General features: G+C 36.3%; 1 protein-coding gene across 1 annotated transcript; it reads right to left on the reverse strand.

Moving 5' to 3' along the window:
* Positions 1 to 431: 431 nt before the first annotated feature.
* Positions 432 to 19,413, reverse strand: LOC125272822 (transmembrane protease serine 9-like). Its single transcript, XM_048198005.1, has 12 exons — positions 19,303 to 19,413; positions 7,400 to 7,420; positions 7,128 to 7,296; positions 6,479 to 6,747; positions 6,261 to 6,403; positions 4,879 to 5,184; positions 3,175 to 3,244; positions 1,950 to 1,970; positions 1,600 to 1,768; positions 1,253 to 1,521; positions 1,016 to 1,155; positions 432 to 916 (listed from the first exon to the last, which is right to left on the reverse strand). The coding sequence occupies exons 1-12, from the start codon at positions 19,355 to 19,357 to the stop codon at positions 632 to 634; spliced, it is 1,917 nt and encodes a 638-aa protein (XP_048053962.1). The 5' UTR covers positions 19,358 to 19,413; the 3' UTR covers positions 432 to 631.
* Positions 19,414 to 20,457: the final 1,044 nt, after the last annotated feature.

Raw genomic sequence — 20,457 nt, forward strand, 5'->3', positions numbered from 1 at the left:
TCAAAATTAAGGACAGAGACAAAATAGGCTATTAGGTTATTGCACACAGTTCTTCAAAACTTTATTTAGATACAGAAATGGCTTTAGTGCATTTGAATTGCTTCATGTTAATTGAGGTTATCTAGTCGTTCACAGTAAAGTGTAGCTTATACACTGCTGTTCAAAAGTTTGGTATCAGTGAGATTGTTTTAAAATGATTAAGAAGTCTCATCAAGGCTACATTTATTTGATCAAAAACACAGTAAACCAGTAAAATTGTGAAATATCATTACAATTTAAAATAATTGTTTTCTATTTAATAATTTAAAATGTAATTTATTCCTGTGATGTCAAAGCTGAATTCTCAGCATCATTACTCCAGTCTTCAGTGTCACACAATCCTTCAGAAATCATTCTAATATACTGATTTAGTGCTCTAGAAACATTTCTTATTACTATCAATACTGAAAACATTTTTTGTAGAAAACAAGATACTTTTTTTCAGGATTCAATGATGAATAGATTAATTTAAATGAATCTAAAATTAGAATATATTTTACTAACCCCAAACTATTGCACTGTACAAGTTTATACTTTTAAGCATAACCAAAATCTTTTAATCAGCAAAAATCAGAGAATTATGACTCTGTCTTTAAGAAAACAGATACAAGGAGAAAATCAGAGGAATGATGGATGATGTGAGAGAAAGGGAAAATAAGAGGAGACTGGGTGAGCCTGAGCTGGATTCAAGGGAAGTGAATGAGACATATCCAGGCTGGCTGCTGCTTATTTTAGAGTTGATCCAAGACTGGTATTCAGACACTCTGGTGTACACGCCAGGAAACTTGGGTAGTCCACAGTCTCGACCGAAACTCACAATACCAGACTGAATCCACAGGGAGTCATTCTTATTGACCATTGGACCTCCAGAGTCTCCCTGCATAGATAAAACTTAATGTTATTATGTCTTGACAGTTTATATACAGTAAGGAACTGTAAGCAGACATTGAGTGATATCTGCATGAAACTGATATACCTGACACGAGTCTTTCCCACCCTCATTCACTCCAGCGCACAGCATGTTGCTTGTAATGATGCTTCCATAGGCTGTTTTACAAACACTGTTGTTCACAATTGGTATCTGCACCTCTTGCAGTGTGTTTGGAAGAGATGTGTCTGTAACATAAATCAGTGGAAACTGTCATAATTTAATCATTTTCTTGTGACACGTTATCCAAATTTTTGAATCGTTGACGTGTTTGATTGAACTCACCTCCAGAATTGAGTTTGCCCCATCCAGTGATCCAACTCTTAGTGCCTCCACCCAATACACTACCAGCAGCCGCCAGACAAACAGGCCTAATATAATCAGTGAACGTCACAGGAGAGGAGAGCTGGAGCAGGGCTATGTCATTGTTTTGGGTAGATGTGCTATAGCTGGGATGGTTGATGACCTGAGTCACTGTCCTGGAGATCTCATTAGGGTTTGAGCCCGATTGTTGCTGGCGTCCCAGGTAGATTTTTATATTAGACGCGGTGATGCTGTAAATAGAAAAACATATATCAGTTTTAATTCCTCTATCTATCTCCATATTCAGTGTATATTATATCACTTCATACCTCTGGAAGCAGTGAGCTGCAGACAAAACCCAGTCTTCGGTGATTAGACTACCGCCACAGAAATGACTTCCAGATGAAATTCGATGAAGGCTTGCTTGCCAGGGCCAAGACCCCTTATTTGCATTTTGTCCTCCAACAATCTTAGTGTTGAGGGGAGCTTGACCACACACTGAAGAAAGAAAAGAAGATTGCTGGAGTTAAATGACCTGAAATCAACATAAAATATATATATATATATATATATATATATATATATATATATATATATATATATATATATATATAGGCCTATATATATATCCAATTAATTGAACATGCGTTTGGTTTGTATTAAGAGTGTAGAATCTTACCGTCTAACTGACAGAGTGAGCCTATAACAAGAAAAACAAAGAAATAATGAATATTTAGAGTTGCTAAACAGATTTGAGACTTGAATTTTACTATTCTGTGTGTTAGTTTTCTTGACACCAGAACTGGTTGGCACAGATATGCAGATGCAGATGCTGTACGTGCTGACAGAGCTGATAAACTGGTTGTTTGAGCCTGTTGTTTCCTTTTCAGTCAACATTGTCAAAGGGTTAGATGACGCAAAACTAAAAATCTTTCACTTTAATTATCATTCAGAACTATCTGACTGACTTCTGTCTGTGGAACACATATTTGGAATCATTTACTGGTTACATCCAAGATGAGTTTTGTGAACTGAATCAAACAATTTATTAAAAAGATCTGACTCAAAAGAATGATTTGTTCTTAAATTGGAGAGATCGCAACCCCAAAAACTCACACATACCAGAAAACTTTATCAAAATAATAGAATTAAATTTTAATTCTGTTTAAATAAATTAAATAAATTAAACACTAACAGATTTCCCCTATATTAATATTGAGCAAAACACATGAAATAACACTTGATTTTAACATTTACTCTACTTTAACTGTCAGAAGCAAAGCATGCTGGGAAGAAAAAGTCTGTGGTAACCACTGATTGTAATATGATATGTACGTGTGTTCAATACACTCACACTTATATAGGAACATATATATAAATATATATATATATATATATATATATATATATATATATATATATATATAGGTTCTTGGAATGTTACAAATCAATGTTCCTAGAATGTTGAATTTTAAAAGTTGAAAGAACGTTTGAGGAACGTCATACCTTTTAAAATGTGTTCCTCTAACTTTATGAAAACTGGACAGTTTTTACATTCTCAGAACCAACACTGAATATTTGGAGAACGTTCTTATAACAAGATTCTGTTAGCTGGGATATTAAATAGATTTAGACATTAAAAACAAATCGGTCATGCTAAGAAAAATAATTCAAACTATGGTGTTCATAAATGATTCCATTTATTTTAAATATTGTCATATTATTTATTGGTCTAGACGATTAGTTTTAACAAAGATGTACCATTCGTTTAAGGTATTAATTTTAGGTGTTACAAAGAAAATAATAAAAGTGTTCTAGCTGTGATATATTATAGACCAACATAATTTAAACAAAATCACAATTAAACAACATTATTTTAAGATCTGGCCTGTTATTTATCTTACCTATTATGTTGAAAAGTATGACTCCTGCAACACAGACAGCTTGACGCATCATCCTCAGGTTCTTGTCTGTCTAAAGACACGTAAAGCAAGTGTAGCCACATTCAAAGGGACTGAACGTTTATTTAACCTCTGACACACCTTGTTTTCTGTAGTCTGCTGCCAGTGTTTTTTAGTACACACCCCGCTCACCTGCATACTTCTATAGGCTAATGGTTTTCATTTGAGTAGAATGTCACTTTCCCACATACTTCCATTATTAATTAAAACACTCCTATGGCAATATTTACTATTTTTGTACACTCGTATGGCAAGTTACTAATTTTATACACTCCTATGTCAATCACATAGGCTATTATTAGGCCTACTTAACACATGTGAAATTGGGGCTAGTTGTCACACTTTTTACTCCAGCTATTGGTGGCAAGGTATAATGGAAGTAGGTCTATAAAGCAGCTTGTTTTCACCACAAAATAAAAAATAAAAAGATAATTTTCTCTTACACTTCTGACTTTTTTCTCGTATCCTGGGAGTTTATAACTCACAATTTTAACTTTATTCTTAGAATTGTGAGATATAAACTCTTATTTTTTTTATTCCGTGGCGGAAACAAGCTTCCATAACTAGACTACTATGTGAGTGGTTGAGTGTATAGTGTGGATATCATGTTGCCACTAGATGGCATCAGTCTCTTGCAGGAAATCATTTTCCCTGCCCCAAATGGCACGTGTGTGTTAAGTCCAAAAGACAGAAGGGTGTCCCGTTTGTCATTTTAGGTTTCAGAAGGGTGTTCAAGAACACCCCTTTCGCGGCCGATATGCGCTCTCGATGCGCACTTACATCGAAGCGGCATTCTTTTTTTTTTTTTGAGGAAAAGGAAAGTGATGTGAAGGCAAAGTATGCATTTAACTCATCCAAGTTAATGCACACACATTAGGAGCAGTGTGTAGTGAACACACACACTGCAACCCGTGGATCAACCCACGTCCAACTCTCACAACTTCCCCCTAATGTTTACCCCTCAATGGGTAGAGAGATGGACCCCCTAATGGAGAGAGAATGTTTACAAATCATAAAAGAAATGGAAGGTAAACAATATATGGACTTGCATGTGCATTAACAATCTCCTATAGCAAAAAGGTTATGTAATTCATGCTTCAGCCTCTTCTGCTACTGGGAAAGAATGAGACAAATGACTCGACTGAACTTTGAAGTCACACTGTGAGATATAAAATCACAATTACAAGAAATCATGTGGCGGAAATGGACATGTATAGTTTTGTTAAACTGTGTGACTACAACATGGTAACTGTTTAAAGATCATTTAATTTTCAATAACCAATATCTCTGATCACATTCCAAGGCACACATGCTTTAATTACAGATATTCAGACAGATTGAGTGTTATTGCAAATAATATATCAATACAAAAGTGGCTCCAGTGCATTTGCAGTGAAATACAACTAGTCAAAATAAATTCAGTAGTCTCTAAATATCAGTTCACATGCTTGCTGAACTTCATTAGTGCACAAACTTTAAATGTAAACAATGTATTCAGTCATAAAAGTAGCTTTCCCAGATTAGTATATTTTTAAATGATAAAGAATAAATGACAATATAACAAAATACCTGCTCTCTTCACATATGAGAACTTGTACAGTACAATTGCTCAAAGAACCCTGAGTGTTGTCATTCAAATGATCTCTATGAAGAGAGAAATACGGAGCATATGAAAGGAATAATGGAGAATGTGAGAGAAATGGAAAATAAAAGCAGGTTAGGTGAGCTTCTGAATCCATCGGAAGTGAAGGAGACATATCCAGGCTGGTTAGTGGAGGAGACATATCCAGGCAGGTTGCTGCTCATGTAAGAGTTGATCCAGTCCTGGTACTGAGACACTCGGGTGTACACACCAGGAAAGTTGGGTTCAGCACATCCTTCACCAAAACTCACAATGCCAGACTGAATCCACAGGGAGCCATTCTTAAAGACTATTGGACCTCCAGAGTCTCCCTACACAGATAAACACTTAACATTTATATATCTGAAAATATACAGTTAACTGTTAAATTCACCTTGAAATCAAAATAAACAATTCTTATTTTTGCAGAAAATTGCAGTGTTTATTATATATGATTTATCTGTGCATTTTTTTTTTAATTTATGTGCCCTTGTAATCTTTAATCAAAATAACTTCCCCTCCCACTTGCAGCGACATCTCTTCTCTTCTCTGATGATGTGTTTAGGGACAACCTGTCACTCACATGACATCACATCACATGACAAACCACAGCCATCCAATCAATTCCCCATGGACAAAATCAAGTCCCACCCAACATTTCTTCTTGTTTGAAAAGCTGCTTCAAGAAAAGATTATCGCAACTTCTGTTTCATGCCAAGTTTAATTGGTTTGTGGAAAAAAAATCGCGTAGTGAAGAATCACAAACAGTTGTAGTGCACATGCATCAAACCTGCCAGTGCAGTGGAGCATTAAATGAGTTTAACCCTTTGAATCTATAGGTTGCAGCGTTGCTAAATCAGTGGTATTCCCGCTGAATTGGTCTACTTTAAAATGTTGCTGCAGGGGTTTCTTTCCCCCGTGGGGTTAAAGGTTAGACATATTGCATACATTATATCCAACTGAAATGCTTGTATTGAACTATTTTACACATTTCATATTCTAACAATGATAAAACTGTGCTAGATGATGAGACAGAGACTGCGTCCGAATAGAATGTGAAAAATGCTACGGCAAAAGAGGAGTATGTCTGAATTTATATATTCGACAAACAGTAGGTGAAATGTATCAGATGACCTGCTACTTCCGTCAAGATTCTGGAGTGCACATTCGACAGACTGTTTACTGTCACATAAAGCCATGTGACAGGTGTTTTGAATAGCAGTGAAGCGGTGCAACTGACACTAGGACACTGCAGTATGTCTGAATTGCATCCATATAAGTGACAGTAAATCTATTTTACATGTGGGAGTGGCATATTTTGAGTTTTAATGTTTGGGTTAGGGTCATTGGGTCATTTTTTTGTAATATATAAATTTAAAAAGGTTCAAATGAATGGTTGATGTCATACCTGACATGAATCTTTCCCTCCCTGATTCAACAATCCAGCACAAATCATATTGCTTGTGATGCCACCTCCATAAGCATTATTACAGTCGCTGTTGCTCACAATTGGTATCATCACCTCCTGCAGAATGTCAGAAATCTGGTTGCCTGTGACATGGATGAGACAGCCATTTACAGTAAATTGTTGAGCTTTACAGAATTTGCAAGTAAGTATTCACTCACCTCCAGACTGTAGCACTCCCCATCCAGTGACCCAGCTCTCTGAACCTGCAGCAAATGTACTACCAGCAGCAGCCAAACAGACTGGCTTAATATAATCAGAGAAAGTCACGGAGGAAGAGAGCTGGAGCAGGGCTATGTCATTGTCATCGCTAGGATTGTTATAGCTAGGATGGGTAATGACTTGACTCGCTGTCCTGTATACCTGATTAGGGTTTGAGCCTGATTGGCTCTGAAGTCCTAGGTAGACCACAATGGTAACCAGGGAGGAGCTGTAAAGAGGTAAAGTCAGTTTTAATTCCACTGCGATCCATTTGTAATTGTGTCTTGAGTTTGGTTTAAAAGGATTAGAACCACCAAAAATGAAAATTCTGTTCTTGAAAATTAAAAACAAGTTATTAGTCCTATTTTTGGACCTTCCAGCCTGTCATACTAATGGGTGGAGCTAGAATATCCAGCCACACCATAACCCTACCCAAAATTGGAGTATGAGGTCTGAGAATGAAAATTCTTTCATTCATCTTTGAAACACAAATCTTCATTTGTGTTTCAAAGATGAATGAAAGTATTATGGGTTTGGAACAACAAAAGAGTGAGTAACTGATGACAGAATTTTCATTTTTGGGTGAACTAACCCTTCAAACTTGAATACCTCTGGAAGCAGTGAGCAGCAGACAAAACCCAGTCTTTATTAATCAGACTCCCGCCACAAAAATGGCCTCCAAAGCTGGCACTTTGAATGCTGACTTGCCATGGCCACGACCCTGCCGCTGCATTTTGTCCTCCAACAATCTTGTTGTTGAGGGGAGCTTGACCACACACTGATTATAGGAAAGAAAATGTTTGAATTCTAAATTAAAATCCCCTATAAATAAATAAATGTAGAAAAAGAGTTTTATGATCATTAAGACTATGACAACTTACCATCTAACTGGCAGAGAGAACCTGTCAGGGAGACAGAGACCAAATATTTGGTCACAAACTGGTTTCACGTTTTAATTGTTGACACATATTGGAACAAATGAAGATGATACTTCCACATGAATTATAGCCATGTTGTCAAAAAGATTTAATTGTCAGGACAGTAGTAACTGAACATGTTAGTCCTGTGAGATAAGCCTGTTTCACACCATGCTAGCAGTGTAACTACAGCAGTATGGTGTAAATGAGCACTTATTGTAAAATGATAAAAGCACTTATTGTAAATGATATTATCACAGACAATAATCTAGATGTGCTGTGTTTGACAGAAACCTGGCTAAAACCGGACGATTACACTACTTTAAATGAGTCCAGCCCTCAAGGTTATGATTATCGACACAATCCTCGACAGAAAGGAAAAGTGGGAGGTGTTGCTGTAATTTATAGTAATATTTACAGTATCAGTCAAAAGTCTTTCAAATATAATTCCTTCGAAGTGATGGTGCTTTACGTAAAATTATGTAAGTTGACATTTGTGCTGGCTACTGTATACAGGCCACCAGGACACCATACAGACTTTATTAAAGAATTTGCTGATTTTCTATCAGAGTTAGTACTAGCTGCAGATAAAGTCCTTGTTGTTGGTGATTTTAATATCCATGTAGATAATAAAAAAGACTCATTGGGATTGGCATTTACAGACATTCTAAACTCTATTGGTGTTAGACAACACGTGTCGGGACCCACTCATTGTCGTAATCATACTTTAGATCTAATATTGTCACATGGAATCGATATTGATGCCGTTGAAATTCTGCAGCAGAGTGACGACATCTCAGATCATTATCTAGTCTCGTGTATATTACATTTGGTGAAAGCGGCTAAACTGCCTCCCCGCCATAAATATGGTAGAACCATCACTTCTACCACTAAAGATCGCTTTATAAATAATCTTCCTGATCAGTTTCATCGCCTTAGCATACCAGACAGCTTAGAAGACCTCGATGTTGCAACAGAAACTATTGCCTCTGTCTTTTCCAGCACATTAGATTCAGTTGCTCCTTTGCGTTTAAAAAAGATTAAGGAATTTAATCCAATGCCATGGTACAGTGAGCACACTCGGGCCCTAAAAACTGCAGCCAGAAAAATGGAGTGTAGCTGGAAGAAAACAAAACTAGAAGTATTTCGCATTTCGTGGAGAGAGAAAATGATTGAGTACAGAAAGGCCTTAAAAACTGCTAGATCTGCCTATTTTTCAAAACTCTTAGAAGAAAATAAACACAACCCTAGGTATTTATTTGATACAGTGGCTAAAATAACAAGAAATAAAGCTTCAACTTCTGATGTTTCCAAAGAGCACAGCAGTAATGACTTTATGAACTTCTTTACTTGCAAGATTGATAATATTAGAGAGAAAATTATAACCATGCAACCGTCTACTACAGTATCGTGTCAGACATTGCATTGTAGTGTCCCTGAGGAAAAATTCATTTCATTTACTGCTTTAGGAGAGGAAGAATTGTCTAAACTTGTTAAATCATCAAAATCAACAACATGTATGTTAGACCCTATACCAACTAAGCTATTGAAAGAGATGCTTCCAGAAGTCATAGATCCCCTTCTTAATATTGTTAATTCATCTTTGTCATTAGGATACATACCAAAAACTTTTAAGCTGGCTATTATTAAACCTATTATTAAAAAACCACAACTAGATCCTAAAGAATTAGTCAATTATAGGCCAATCTCAAATCTTACTTTTCTGTCAAAAATACTAGAAAAGGCAGTTTCATCGCAACTATGTTCCTTTTTAGAAAGAAATAATATCTGTGAGGATTTCCAGTCAGGATTTAGACCATACCATAGTACTGAGACTGCTCTCGTCAGAGTTACTAATGATTTGCTCTTATCATCAGATCGTGGTTGTATCTCTCTATTAGTGTTACTGGATCTTAGTGCTGCATTTGACACTATTGATCACAATATTCTCTTAAATAGACTTGAAAACTATGTTGGCATTAGTGGAATTGCATTGGCATGGTTCAAATCATACTTATCTGACCGTTATCAGTCTGTAGTAGTAAATGATGAGATGTCATATCGATCACAAGTTAAATATGGAGTACCGCAAGGCTCAGTACTAGGACCGTTGCTTTTCACTCTGTACATGCTACCCTTGGGAGATATCATTAGGAAGCATGGCGTTAGTTTTCACTGTTACGCTGATGATACTCAGCTCTATATTTCTTCGCGCCCTGACGAAACTTACCAATTCACAAAATTAACAGAATGTATAGCTGATATAAAAAACTGGATGACCAGTAATTTCCTACTACTAAACTCAGAAAAAACAGAGATTCTAATTTTTGGACCGAAAACTTCTTCACGTAATAACCTAGAATATTGTCTAACACTTGATGGCTGCTCTGTTAAGTCTTCGTCGTCAGCTAGGAACCTGGGTGTGCTCTTTGATACCAATCTTTCATTTGAAGGCCATGTTACTAGCATCTGAAAAAACGCATTCTTCCATCTTAAAAATATATCTAAACTACGGCATATGCTCTCAATGAAGAATGCAGAACAGTTAGTTCATGCATTCATGACCTCGAGGTTAGATTACTGTAACGCTCTACTGGGTGGTTGTTCCGCTCGCTTGATAAATAAACTACAGCTCGTACAAAATGCAGCAGCTAGAGTTCTTACTAGAATTAGGAAGTATGACCATATTAGCCCAGTTCTGTCATCACTGCATTGGCTTCCTGTTAAACATCGTATAGATTTTAAAATCTTGTTAATTACTTACAAAGCACTAAATGGTTTAGTCCCCCAGTACCTAAGCGAGCTCTTAATGCATTATAGTCCTTCACGTTTATTGCGATCTCAGAATTCAGACCAGCTGATAATACCTAGAATATCAAAATCAACCGCAGGTGGTAGATCCTTCTCCTGTTTGGCACCTAAACTGTGGAACAATCTTCCTAGCATTGTTCGGGATGCAGACACACTCTGTCAGTTTAAATCTAGACTAAAAATGCATCTCTTTAACCTGGCATACACATAACACATTATAAATTTATATTTTCAAATCCGTTAAAGGATTATTAGGCTGCATAAATTAGTTCAGCCGGAACCGGGAACACTTCCTATAACACCAGATGTACTCGTTACATCAGAAAAAGAATGGCATCTACGCTAATATTAGTCTTTCTGTTTATCCCGAGGTTTACCGTAGTCAACCGGATTCGGGCCGTATCCAAATGAGACCGAGGACCGGCGCCTTGATACGACCACAACGCAGCCCTGAAGTATCAGCAGAGATCGAGTCGACTAGATCATCCATTGTGAAGGCCTCATCGACACGACAGCCAGTGCCACAGTTTCCTCAAAATTATAATCACGATTATTAATTACGTTTATTCTATCAAAAAGAGTAATGTAATTATGGCTATTTTGCAAGTTCTTTACCAACCTACAATTCACCCAAAAGGCCTGTAGGTGGCACAACGACTTAATTTAACCAACTATGATAACTTGGTTAGATGGTAAATCAATACAAAACATGGTTTTGGTGAGCGCTTTGTACGGTGGCGCATTGCTGCCACATACATATTATTTTTTCCACTCAATTATGTCGTTCAAACGACATCTTTTCTCGTTCAAACGACATTTTATGTCGTTCAAACGACATCTTTTCTCGTTCAAACGACATATTATGTCGTTCAAACAACATCTTTTCTCGTTCAAACGACATCTTTTCTCGTTCAAACGACATTATGTCGTTCAAACGACATCTTTTCTTGTTCAAACGACATATTATGTCGTTCAAACGACATCTTTTCTCGTTCAAACAACAGATTTATGTCGTTCAAACGACATCTTTTGCCGTTAAAACCACATATTTTGTACGTGACGTGTACGAGAAATACCTTTATCTGATCTAGAGAATTTATATAGCCTAGATCAGTGCCTTTATCACACTTCCGCACTCGAAAAGCAGAAGCAAATATAGTGTAAAATAGGCCTACCTTTCGATGCCTGGATCGATGGCAGTGCAAAGTAATGAACACAATATTATTGTTTTATTGGCCTATATGCCGTTTCTAATAGCCTAATAAAGCACATTTTTATCATTTAGCATTCCTTATTTTCTGGAAAATATAGGTTTATTGGCCTCAATGAGTCTGAGACTCCCGGTCAGAGATTGTGTCTCAGACGACATTAAATATTTTGTGAATATTTGTAAACATTCGTGGCATAACAGGTGGAAAAATGACTGTACTGCAGTTCTGTGGATGTTTTGCCTAGGCAAGGTTATTAGCCTTTAGTTAACTAAAATAAATAAATAAACTATTAAAATATTTATGCTGCAATATGAGAAAATATAAATATTAGTTGAAAATGCTATTTTTAATATAATTTCGTTTTTTCCCCCTGACCTTCAACCGATGCGATCCTTTCATTACCCAACAAGATTGTTAAATTAGAATTAAATGAAATTAGAATGAAGAAAAAAAATCCCATGGGTTTAGTTTTAGGCTATACATATAGGCCTAGATGAAACAACAAATCATGAGGATTCTTTGCATCACATGCAGCGCTTCTGTGAAAGGAATAAATAGCCTATTCCTATAGCTAGGCATACACAAAATATATTAAACCTAAATAATGAACATATTAAGAAAATGAAAGAAAAAAAACTGCGACAAGTAGGCTAGACCATCGATTCATTTTTGAGAAGCAAGTCCACGGAAATGAATTGCTTGTCTTTATTTTTCAAGCAATGTTATTGTGAGTGTACAAAAATAATAGTTATACCTGCAGATTCGAATGGTGTTACTCTTATGACCATAAATGTCTGAGTATTTTAATTGTTTCCGCTGTTATAAGAAAATTCAAATGAACACACCAGCGCCTCACGCGCACACACAAGGCTCAGTTTTAGTAGCTACTTGACATCGCAGCCTGTTTATTGTCAAAATAAAATACAGTCAGCCAAATATAGAAAATGTTACTCTGTTAGTTTATAGTCTGTGTATAATCAGAACGTTTAGCTAAATAATAAATAGGCTATAGGCTATTTAACATCCAAAAAGTGCACATTTGGATTTATGCCAAATGGGTTTCTATTTCAGTTTAGCTTTAAATTAATTCGTTTTGGCTTGACGTTTATATATTATATTTTTCATTCTTGTTCTGTTTTTCTGAATACCATTAAATTGAAAAGATTTGTAGCGCAAGGGGAACTAAAATAGCCTATGTAGTGATGCCCCCTATGGGATTAAAATGCCAACCTGGAACCGGGCCTGCCGGTAAAAACGAATTTTTTACAAAAAATATGCAAAACATGCAATTTAGGCTATTTCCACAACAAATCCTTTAAATTGTTCTATGCAAATAAAACTAATTATATTGGCATTCATTAACCTATATTTTAAGCGAAACAACAACAGCCTAAAATTGCTAAATTTTGTTATAATATTCATTCAAATTAATTTTACTGTACAAATGCAGAGTTAAAAAAAAATAGTGTTTAAAAGATTACATATATTGGAAAAAATGGTAAGTAAATGTTAGCCACATAAAATATAGGTTAGCTAATGAATGCAAATATAATTTGTTTATTTTGACAATAGGCTGCGATGCCAAGTGCTACTAACTGATGGTGTGCACGTGAGGCGCCGGCGCGTTCATTTGAATTTTCTTATAAAAGCGTAAACAATTAAAATACTCAGACATTTATGGTCATAAGAGTAACACCATTCGAATCTGCAGGTATAACTATTATTTTTGTACACTCACCATACCATTGCTTGAAAAATAAAGACAAGCAATTCCTTTCCGTGAACTTGCTTCTCAAAAATGAATCGAAATGGTCTACTTGTCGCAGTTTTTTTCTTTCATTTTCTTAATATGTTAATTTTTTAGGTTTAATATATTTCGTGTATGCCTAGCTATATAGGAATAGGCTATTTATTCCTTTTATAAGATTTCATCTTGTTTTTTTTCTCCGTTCACAGAAGCGCTGCATGTGATGCAAAGAATCCTCATGATTTGTTGTTTCATCTAGGCCTATATGTATAGCCTAAAACTAAACCCATGGGATTTTTTTTCTTCATTCTAATTTCATTTAATTCTAATTTAACAATCTTGTTGGGTAATGAAAGGATCGCATCGGTTGAAGGTCAGGGGAAAAAAACTAAATTATATTAAAAATAGCATTTTCAACTAATATTTATATTTTCTCATATTGCAGCATAAATATTTTTAACAGTTTATTTATTTATTTTAGTTAACTAAAGGCTAATAACCTTGCCTAGGCAAAACATCCACAGAACTGCAGTACAGTCATTTTTCCACCTGTTATGCCACGAATATTTACAAATATTCACAAAATATTTAATGTCGTCTGAGACACAATCTCTGACCGGGAGTCTCAGACTCACTGAGGCCAATAAACCTATATTTTCCAGAAAATAAGGAATGCTAAATGATAAAATTGTGCTTTATTAGGCTATTAGAAACTGCATATAGGCCAATTAAAACAATAATATTGTGTTCATTACTTTGCTCTGCCATCGATCCAGGCATCGAAAGGTATTTTACACTATATTTGCTTCTGCTTTTCGAGTGCGGAAGTGTGCTAAAGGCACTGATCTAGGCTATATAAATTCTCTATTATAGATCAGATAAAGGTATTTCTCGTACACGTCACGTACAAAATATGTGGTTTTAACGACAAAAGATGTCGTTTGAACGACATAAATCTGCTGATTGAACGAGAAAAGATGTCGTTTGAACGACATAATATGTCGTTTGAACAAGAAAATATGTCGTTTGAAAGAAATAATATGTCGTTTGAACGAGAAAAGATGTCATTTGAACGAAATAATATGTCGTTTGAACGAGAAAAGATGTCGTTTGAACGAGAAAATATGTCGTTTGAAAGAAATAATATGTCGTTTGAACGAGAAAAGATGTCGTTTGAACGAAATAATATGTCGTTTGAACGAGAAAAGATGTCGTTTGAACGACATAATATGTCGTTTGAACGAGAAAAGATGTCGTTTGAACGACATAATTGAGTGGAAAAAATAATATGTATGTGGCAGCAATGCGCCACCGTAGCTTTGTAATATGTATTCACATTAGATTTTAAAGCAACAAAATTCGTTTGCAATAAGACAAACCAGATTCAAATTGCCCGGCAAATTTGTAAAGCAAAGAACAATCATTTCTAGCTGATCAACATTATGAAAACTGGTGAAACCTTTAGGAACTTCAAAAGATAAAACAGCGAAACTCCTAATATTACTTCCAATATTTCCGAATTATGTTCATTTTCATAGAGTGGGCCAATATCGTGACGATTATTTAAAATCAATCGGGAGAAGCAGATATCGTTATCGTGATTAAAATACGCAGCCCTAATTTAATATAATTTGACTTGACATTTGATATTCAACAGTATTCTTGACATTTATTCAACAGTGCTTTTGATCTGCCTGCATTGACACTATTCTTTAAAAGGAAAATTATATACCAATTATCAATGTAAAGCTGCTTTGACACAATCTGCATTGTAAAAAGCGCTATATAAATAAGGGTGACTTGACTTGACTATGGGCTCATGTGCTTTTACACTGACAGCATCTCTATACAGAAAATACAGTCAATCTCTGGCTTACTGGATCAAGTATGTGTTTTTAAAAATGGCCATAAGATATAAAATGGTTATCGGAAGCTGGCGACTGAGAACTACTACAAATCTGGGGTGCGTTTCCCAAAGCGAACTATGGTCGCAAGTTCCGTCGTTACCAATAGAGTTCAATGGGACTTACGACCATGGTTCACCAACGATGCTTTCGGGAAACGCACCCCTGGGCCGGTATTTATCAAGTTTCTCTAAGTGTAATGTACCAAAGGACAATTAATCTACACAGTGCGTGTTTGAAAACACCAAAATCCAGTGTGTGAGGTCTGAAAACGCGCTCCAGAAGTGATCTCTCGAGCGTATACGTCAATAAGTGTGTAATGAAGTGTCAACAGCGTGTGGATCCATTTGCAGCTTTTATTAAACACAGCAACAATACAGACAAAGGGCAGGGCAGCGTTTCCCAAAAGCATCGTAAGCTTAAGTTGATCGTAGCTCCATTGAAACCAATGGAGCTACGATCAACTTAGGCTTACGATGCTTTTGGGAAACGCTGCCCAGGGGTGCGTTTCCCGAAAGCATCGTTAGCCAACTATGGTCGTAAGTCCCATTGAACTCTATTGGTAACGACGGAACTTGCGACCATAGTTCGCTTTGGGAAACGCACCCCAGAGCAGTACCGTAAACTAGGACAGGCAAGGGTCGTGGCGGGCAGCAGAGAATCAGAGTCGGGTCACAGACAAGGATCAAGACAGGCGGCAAACAATCACAGATCAAGGTACAGGCAAGGTTCAGGGCGGGCGGCGGAGGTTCACAAGAGATAATCAGTCCAGGTAACAACGAGATATCAGTCCACAGACTAACGCTCATAAATGACCACCGTAGCAAATCAAGACTTCGCGATGTGTGAATTTGTGTGAGTGTGTTAAATAGTGTGTGTGTGATGCAGTTCAGGTGTGTGCGCAATCAGTCCCAGGAATGAGGGCCAATGGGAAATGGAGTCCGAATGGTGATGAATCAATAGAGGGTATGCATCGACGTCACTTTCCCGTCGGAATGCGCTCCCTCAGCTGGACTGAGTGGCAAAAGAACCTGCTGCGTGACTGGATTTAATAGGGAAAACTGCAAAAACGCGAGTAAAACAAACGAATTACACTAAAGGTTGGAATTGAACGTGTTCCTTACAACTTGTCAAATAAACCTAATCCATGGATATTGACATGCAGCCAGGTGTTTCCTGACATTTATATGTGCCTGGTTTGACGCCGGGGAAATACATAAAGCAAATCTGCCTGTGAATATTTTATATAACTACAATATAGGTAGGTTTAAATCCACGTAATCACTTATATCAATGTTATATCGTCATATTGTCCAGTCCTAAAACATATATCGTTTTATAGTATAGTTTTTGTCAGTGTTTATTTAAAAACACCCAATTATGCAGAATATAAGATGGAAAATATTTAATTGATGATTTGTCAACATAATATATAACAATACAATATATACGTTATGATTTTTACCTCAAAACCCAACAATTCGACACAAAATGATGACTGCAAATCCATGTTTCTCTGCTGGAGTCCAGCTGTTTCTGTGAATTGCAGTGATCCATTTGCTTCTTTTTTCGGCAGTCTTTAAATATATACCTAAGGGTTTGTGTCAAAGCTATTTGTACAGTCAATCACAAAGCTCTTTTCCGTTTTGGATGTGTTTTGTGTGTTTTTCGCGGCATTCACGCTGAAAACCAATGCTGCAGCTCAGTCTTTTGCCACTCAGCAGGCGTGACCGCAGTCGTAACGGTCGACGGTGACGTCACGTGCATACCCTCTATATTCCGGTGATGGCTCCCTCCGGCGGTCCGGAGGATGAACCGGAGGAGCTACATTGATTCGTGACAAAGTGCGAGAGATCACTTCTGGAGTCAGAGTGCATTCAGACCTCACACACCGGATGCTCAAGGCATTTGGACATAGTGGTGTATTAGAGGTAAAAAATGATATAAATACTGTTCGGTTTCTTGCTCAAACCGATCGTTTCGTGTCTTAGGACATCAATGTGTCGTCATGAGCCGCAGGGTTTAATTTGGATTTGTCTGTGCATGTTTTTTTGACTCTCATAGATGGAATTCCCATTGACATGCATTATACGACTGACAGACCGCAACGGTTGGAGTTAAAAATCATCATTTGTTTTCTACTGAAGAAACAGTCACCTACATCTTGGATGGCCTGGGGGTAAGCAGAAAAACATCAAATTTTAATTTTTGGAAAACTATCCCTTTAATATAAGTGACTTACATGTTTGATGCAATATTGTTTGTTTTTGGCCAATGAAAAAAGTTCCAAACAAAGATCATACCAGAAACGTTGCGCATCTCTGAGCAGCAGCTTTGTTTCGACTGATTCAGTGATTCAGTTACCCATTTAAGACATTCATTTCACATTTTATTCTTGAATGAATCAGCCATTTGAGTGATTCAGTTAAATGAATGACTCAATGACTCATGAAGACAGTCACTTGTCGCCACCTACTATATACAGTGGCAAGAAAAAGTATGTGAACTCCTTGTAATTTTTTTTTTTTTTTTTGCAGTAATTTGTCATAAAATGTGATCTGATCCTCATCACAAGAATGCCTAAACACTTTGATATTGCTTTGTATCCCTTAATGGTCAAACATTCCTTTTGAACATTTTGCAGGTCTGATCTAGAGCTACCAAAAGCACTTACTTGAAGTCATTGCTGCCAAAGGATTTTCAATTTTTTGTAAGGGGCCATATACAAATATGTCGATTTAAGTAATACAAAACACTGACGGAATGTTGCTTCAGAACAAATGACACACAAAAAGTTATTAGTCCTATTTTTGGACCTTCCAGCCCGTTGTACTAATGGGTGGAGCTAGAATATCCAACCACACCCATAACCCTACCCAAAATTGGAGTATGAGGTCTCTGTGGAACAAAAGTGGTTGTTTCTGAATTTGTGGGTGTTTTCAAACTGGTGGGTGTTTATAAATCACGCAATGAAAATGGTCCCCTTCACCCGACCCCACCCCTAAACCCTACCCACACTCTGACGTGGGGAAATCAGTAACGCTCTCAAAAACAGCCCTCTGTTTATGGCCTCCCCCACTGATCTGGTAACTCCTACTGTCCTGTCGAGACCTGTACTTGGAAAATTCTATCCTTCTACCCATTAGAAGTACAGATAGGTGTCATTTGACTCTGCAGTGACCACCACTTGGTTCTCACTCAGAACATTTACTCAACCAACTTCATGAGGTGCATTCTGAGATGCTTTTTTTTAAATAAAAAAATTAAATAAAAAATATGAGTTTATTTAGCTCATCCATTAATACAGTAAGCCTATATAATAAATACATTTTACATTGAAATTCGCCACCTTGAAATTATAAGGTTCTATCTGCATTCTGAGCAGTTTTGAGATATTGAGCTTCAAAGTTTTTGCATTCCATATAGCAAAAATTATATGGGGATCAAGTTTCTTTCAAACATGAAAATGACCCTAAATATATTCTAAATGAACAATATAAAAATACTCTCCAATCTGTAAATGGGGATTTTTGGAACAGGTCAAATGCAGATAGAACCTTCAAATTCTAAAGAATCAAAACATTAATTGAAGCAATATTTTTCAAGAAACACAAAAAGAGTTTTCTTATAATTTGTTTTAAAACATAAAATTAGTGTTGTAACAATGTGTCGACATGTTTGAGAAAATTCAATTTAATGCTTTCTAGTACTTTTTAGTAGTTTTGAATTTTGACAGTTGGAGTTTGAACAGTCTTGGCTCATTGGTCCTCTTGCATTTGAAGTGGCTCACATAGATAGAACCTTATAGAACCTTGTTAGAGTTCCACTTTGTAGATAGAATCTTTTTGTTTTCTAAATAAAAGTCCAAAAATGTACACAACTTAAAAAAATAAATAAATATAATATATATAATTCCAAGGTGACGATTTGTAAATTCATATGAAAACCACAATGTATTTTATCTCCACAAACCATTTCAAACATTTAAGCATAAGCCTTTAGATCAAAAGCTGTTTAAAATTATGACAAACGTAAATTCAGTCAAGTGGGTAGTATAACAGCCATTTCAGGTATCGGTGTGTGTGTATGAGTTACAAAGGTCCTTAGCAACAGGAATTCAGTTGACTTGTCATTATTAAACCATTTAAACATTATTAAATTTGTTTAATTTTATAGACTTTAGTAAGATCTTACCTGCTATGTTGAGAAGTAAGGTTCCAACAACACTCAAAGCTGTGTTAAACTTCATACTTGCTCTGGTCTGTGTTCTGACTGCTGTTACCTCTACCCTCAGCTCTCTAATGAGATGTAAAGCAGGTACTGTCGTGTTCATCAAGAGTTCTCAGCCCCCACCACCATGAGACTCTGACTCAACTTTTTTCAGAAGCCTTTGACGACAATACAGTACACACCCCGGTCACCTAGGTATTTTTAAGTATAACTTATTGATTTTTAAGGATTACTTATCGATTTCAGTTCAGTCACTTTATACTAAACGACATTTTCAGACACCATTTCAGGTGTCTGAAATGGTGTAATGTGTTGATCTCAATGTTGACGCTTGCAATTTAGGACCAAAAAAAAAAAAGCATATTGAATGAGCATGCTACACTGTATATCCACAATATGTTAAAAATACACAAAAGTCTCTTAAACCTCCCTGTCTGCCTGTCCCTTAATAAAAACATTAGCCTACATAAACAATAAAGTTATCCAGTGAGTCTAAGCCATATTCGGATGGTAATTGTTTCTAATATAGACATCTGTAAAAAATAAATTTGATTTATTCACGGTGGAGGAGCGAGTTTTGTGGGAGATGTGTTTAGTAGTAAAACAAACAATCTTACTGACCCCAGACTTTAGAAACAGTAGGCCCTGTATTCATGCATAAAGAACATATTTAGCTTATGTGTTTCAAAGATAAAAGTTTTGCTGGTGAGTTCATTAGGGCAAAGAGAATGTATGAAAGAAGAACCGGAGTCATGAACAGTAGCCTACTAGATATGTAAAAACTAAAAAATGTCCTGTCTAAAAATGTGAGCTTCACTGTGTGTGTGTGTGTGTGTGTGTGTGCGTGTGTGCGTGTGTGTGTGTGTGTGTGCGTGTGTGCGTGTGTGTGTGTGTGTGTATATATATATATATATATATATATATATATATATATAGAGCATTTATAGCACAAAGCATTTTTATCACTATTTCTGTTTCTGAGCAGCATTTAAATTTATTAAAATGTTACTGAAGATGACTGTTTTCTTGCTCAGTGATCTGGTTTTACCGGTTTCTTTTCAACAAATAGCCTGGGGAATTATGTCATATCATTGAATGTACTGAATTCATATGATGGGG

The sequence above is a fragment of the Megalobrama amblycephala genome, linkage group LG1, assembly GCF_018812025.1.
Source record: "Megalobrama amblycephala isolate DHTTF-2021 linkage group LG1, ASM1881202v1, whole genome shotgun sequence".
Lineage (NCBI taxonomy): Eukaryota > Metazoa > Chordata > Actinopteri > Cypriniformes > Xenocyprididae > Megalobrama > Megalobrama amblycephala.

Coding starts and splice junctions, on each gene's coding strand:
- LOC125272822 (XM_048198005.1), bottom strand. CDS start 19,357: ATGAAGTTTAACACAGCTTTGAGTGTTGTTGGAACCTTACTTCTCAAC. Junction 7,421..19,302: donor CTTACTTCTCAACATAGCAG/GTAAGATCTTAC, acceptor TCTCCCTGACAG/GTTCTCTCTGCCAGTTAGAT. Junction 7,297..7,399: donor TTCTCTCTGCCAGTTAGATG/GTAAGTTGTCAT, acceptor TCCTATAATCAG/TGTGTGGTCAAGCTCCCCTC.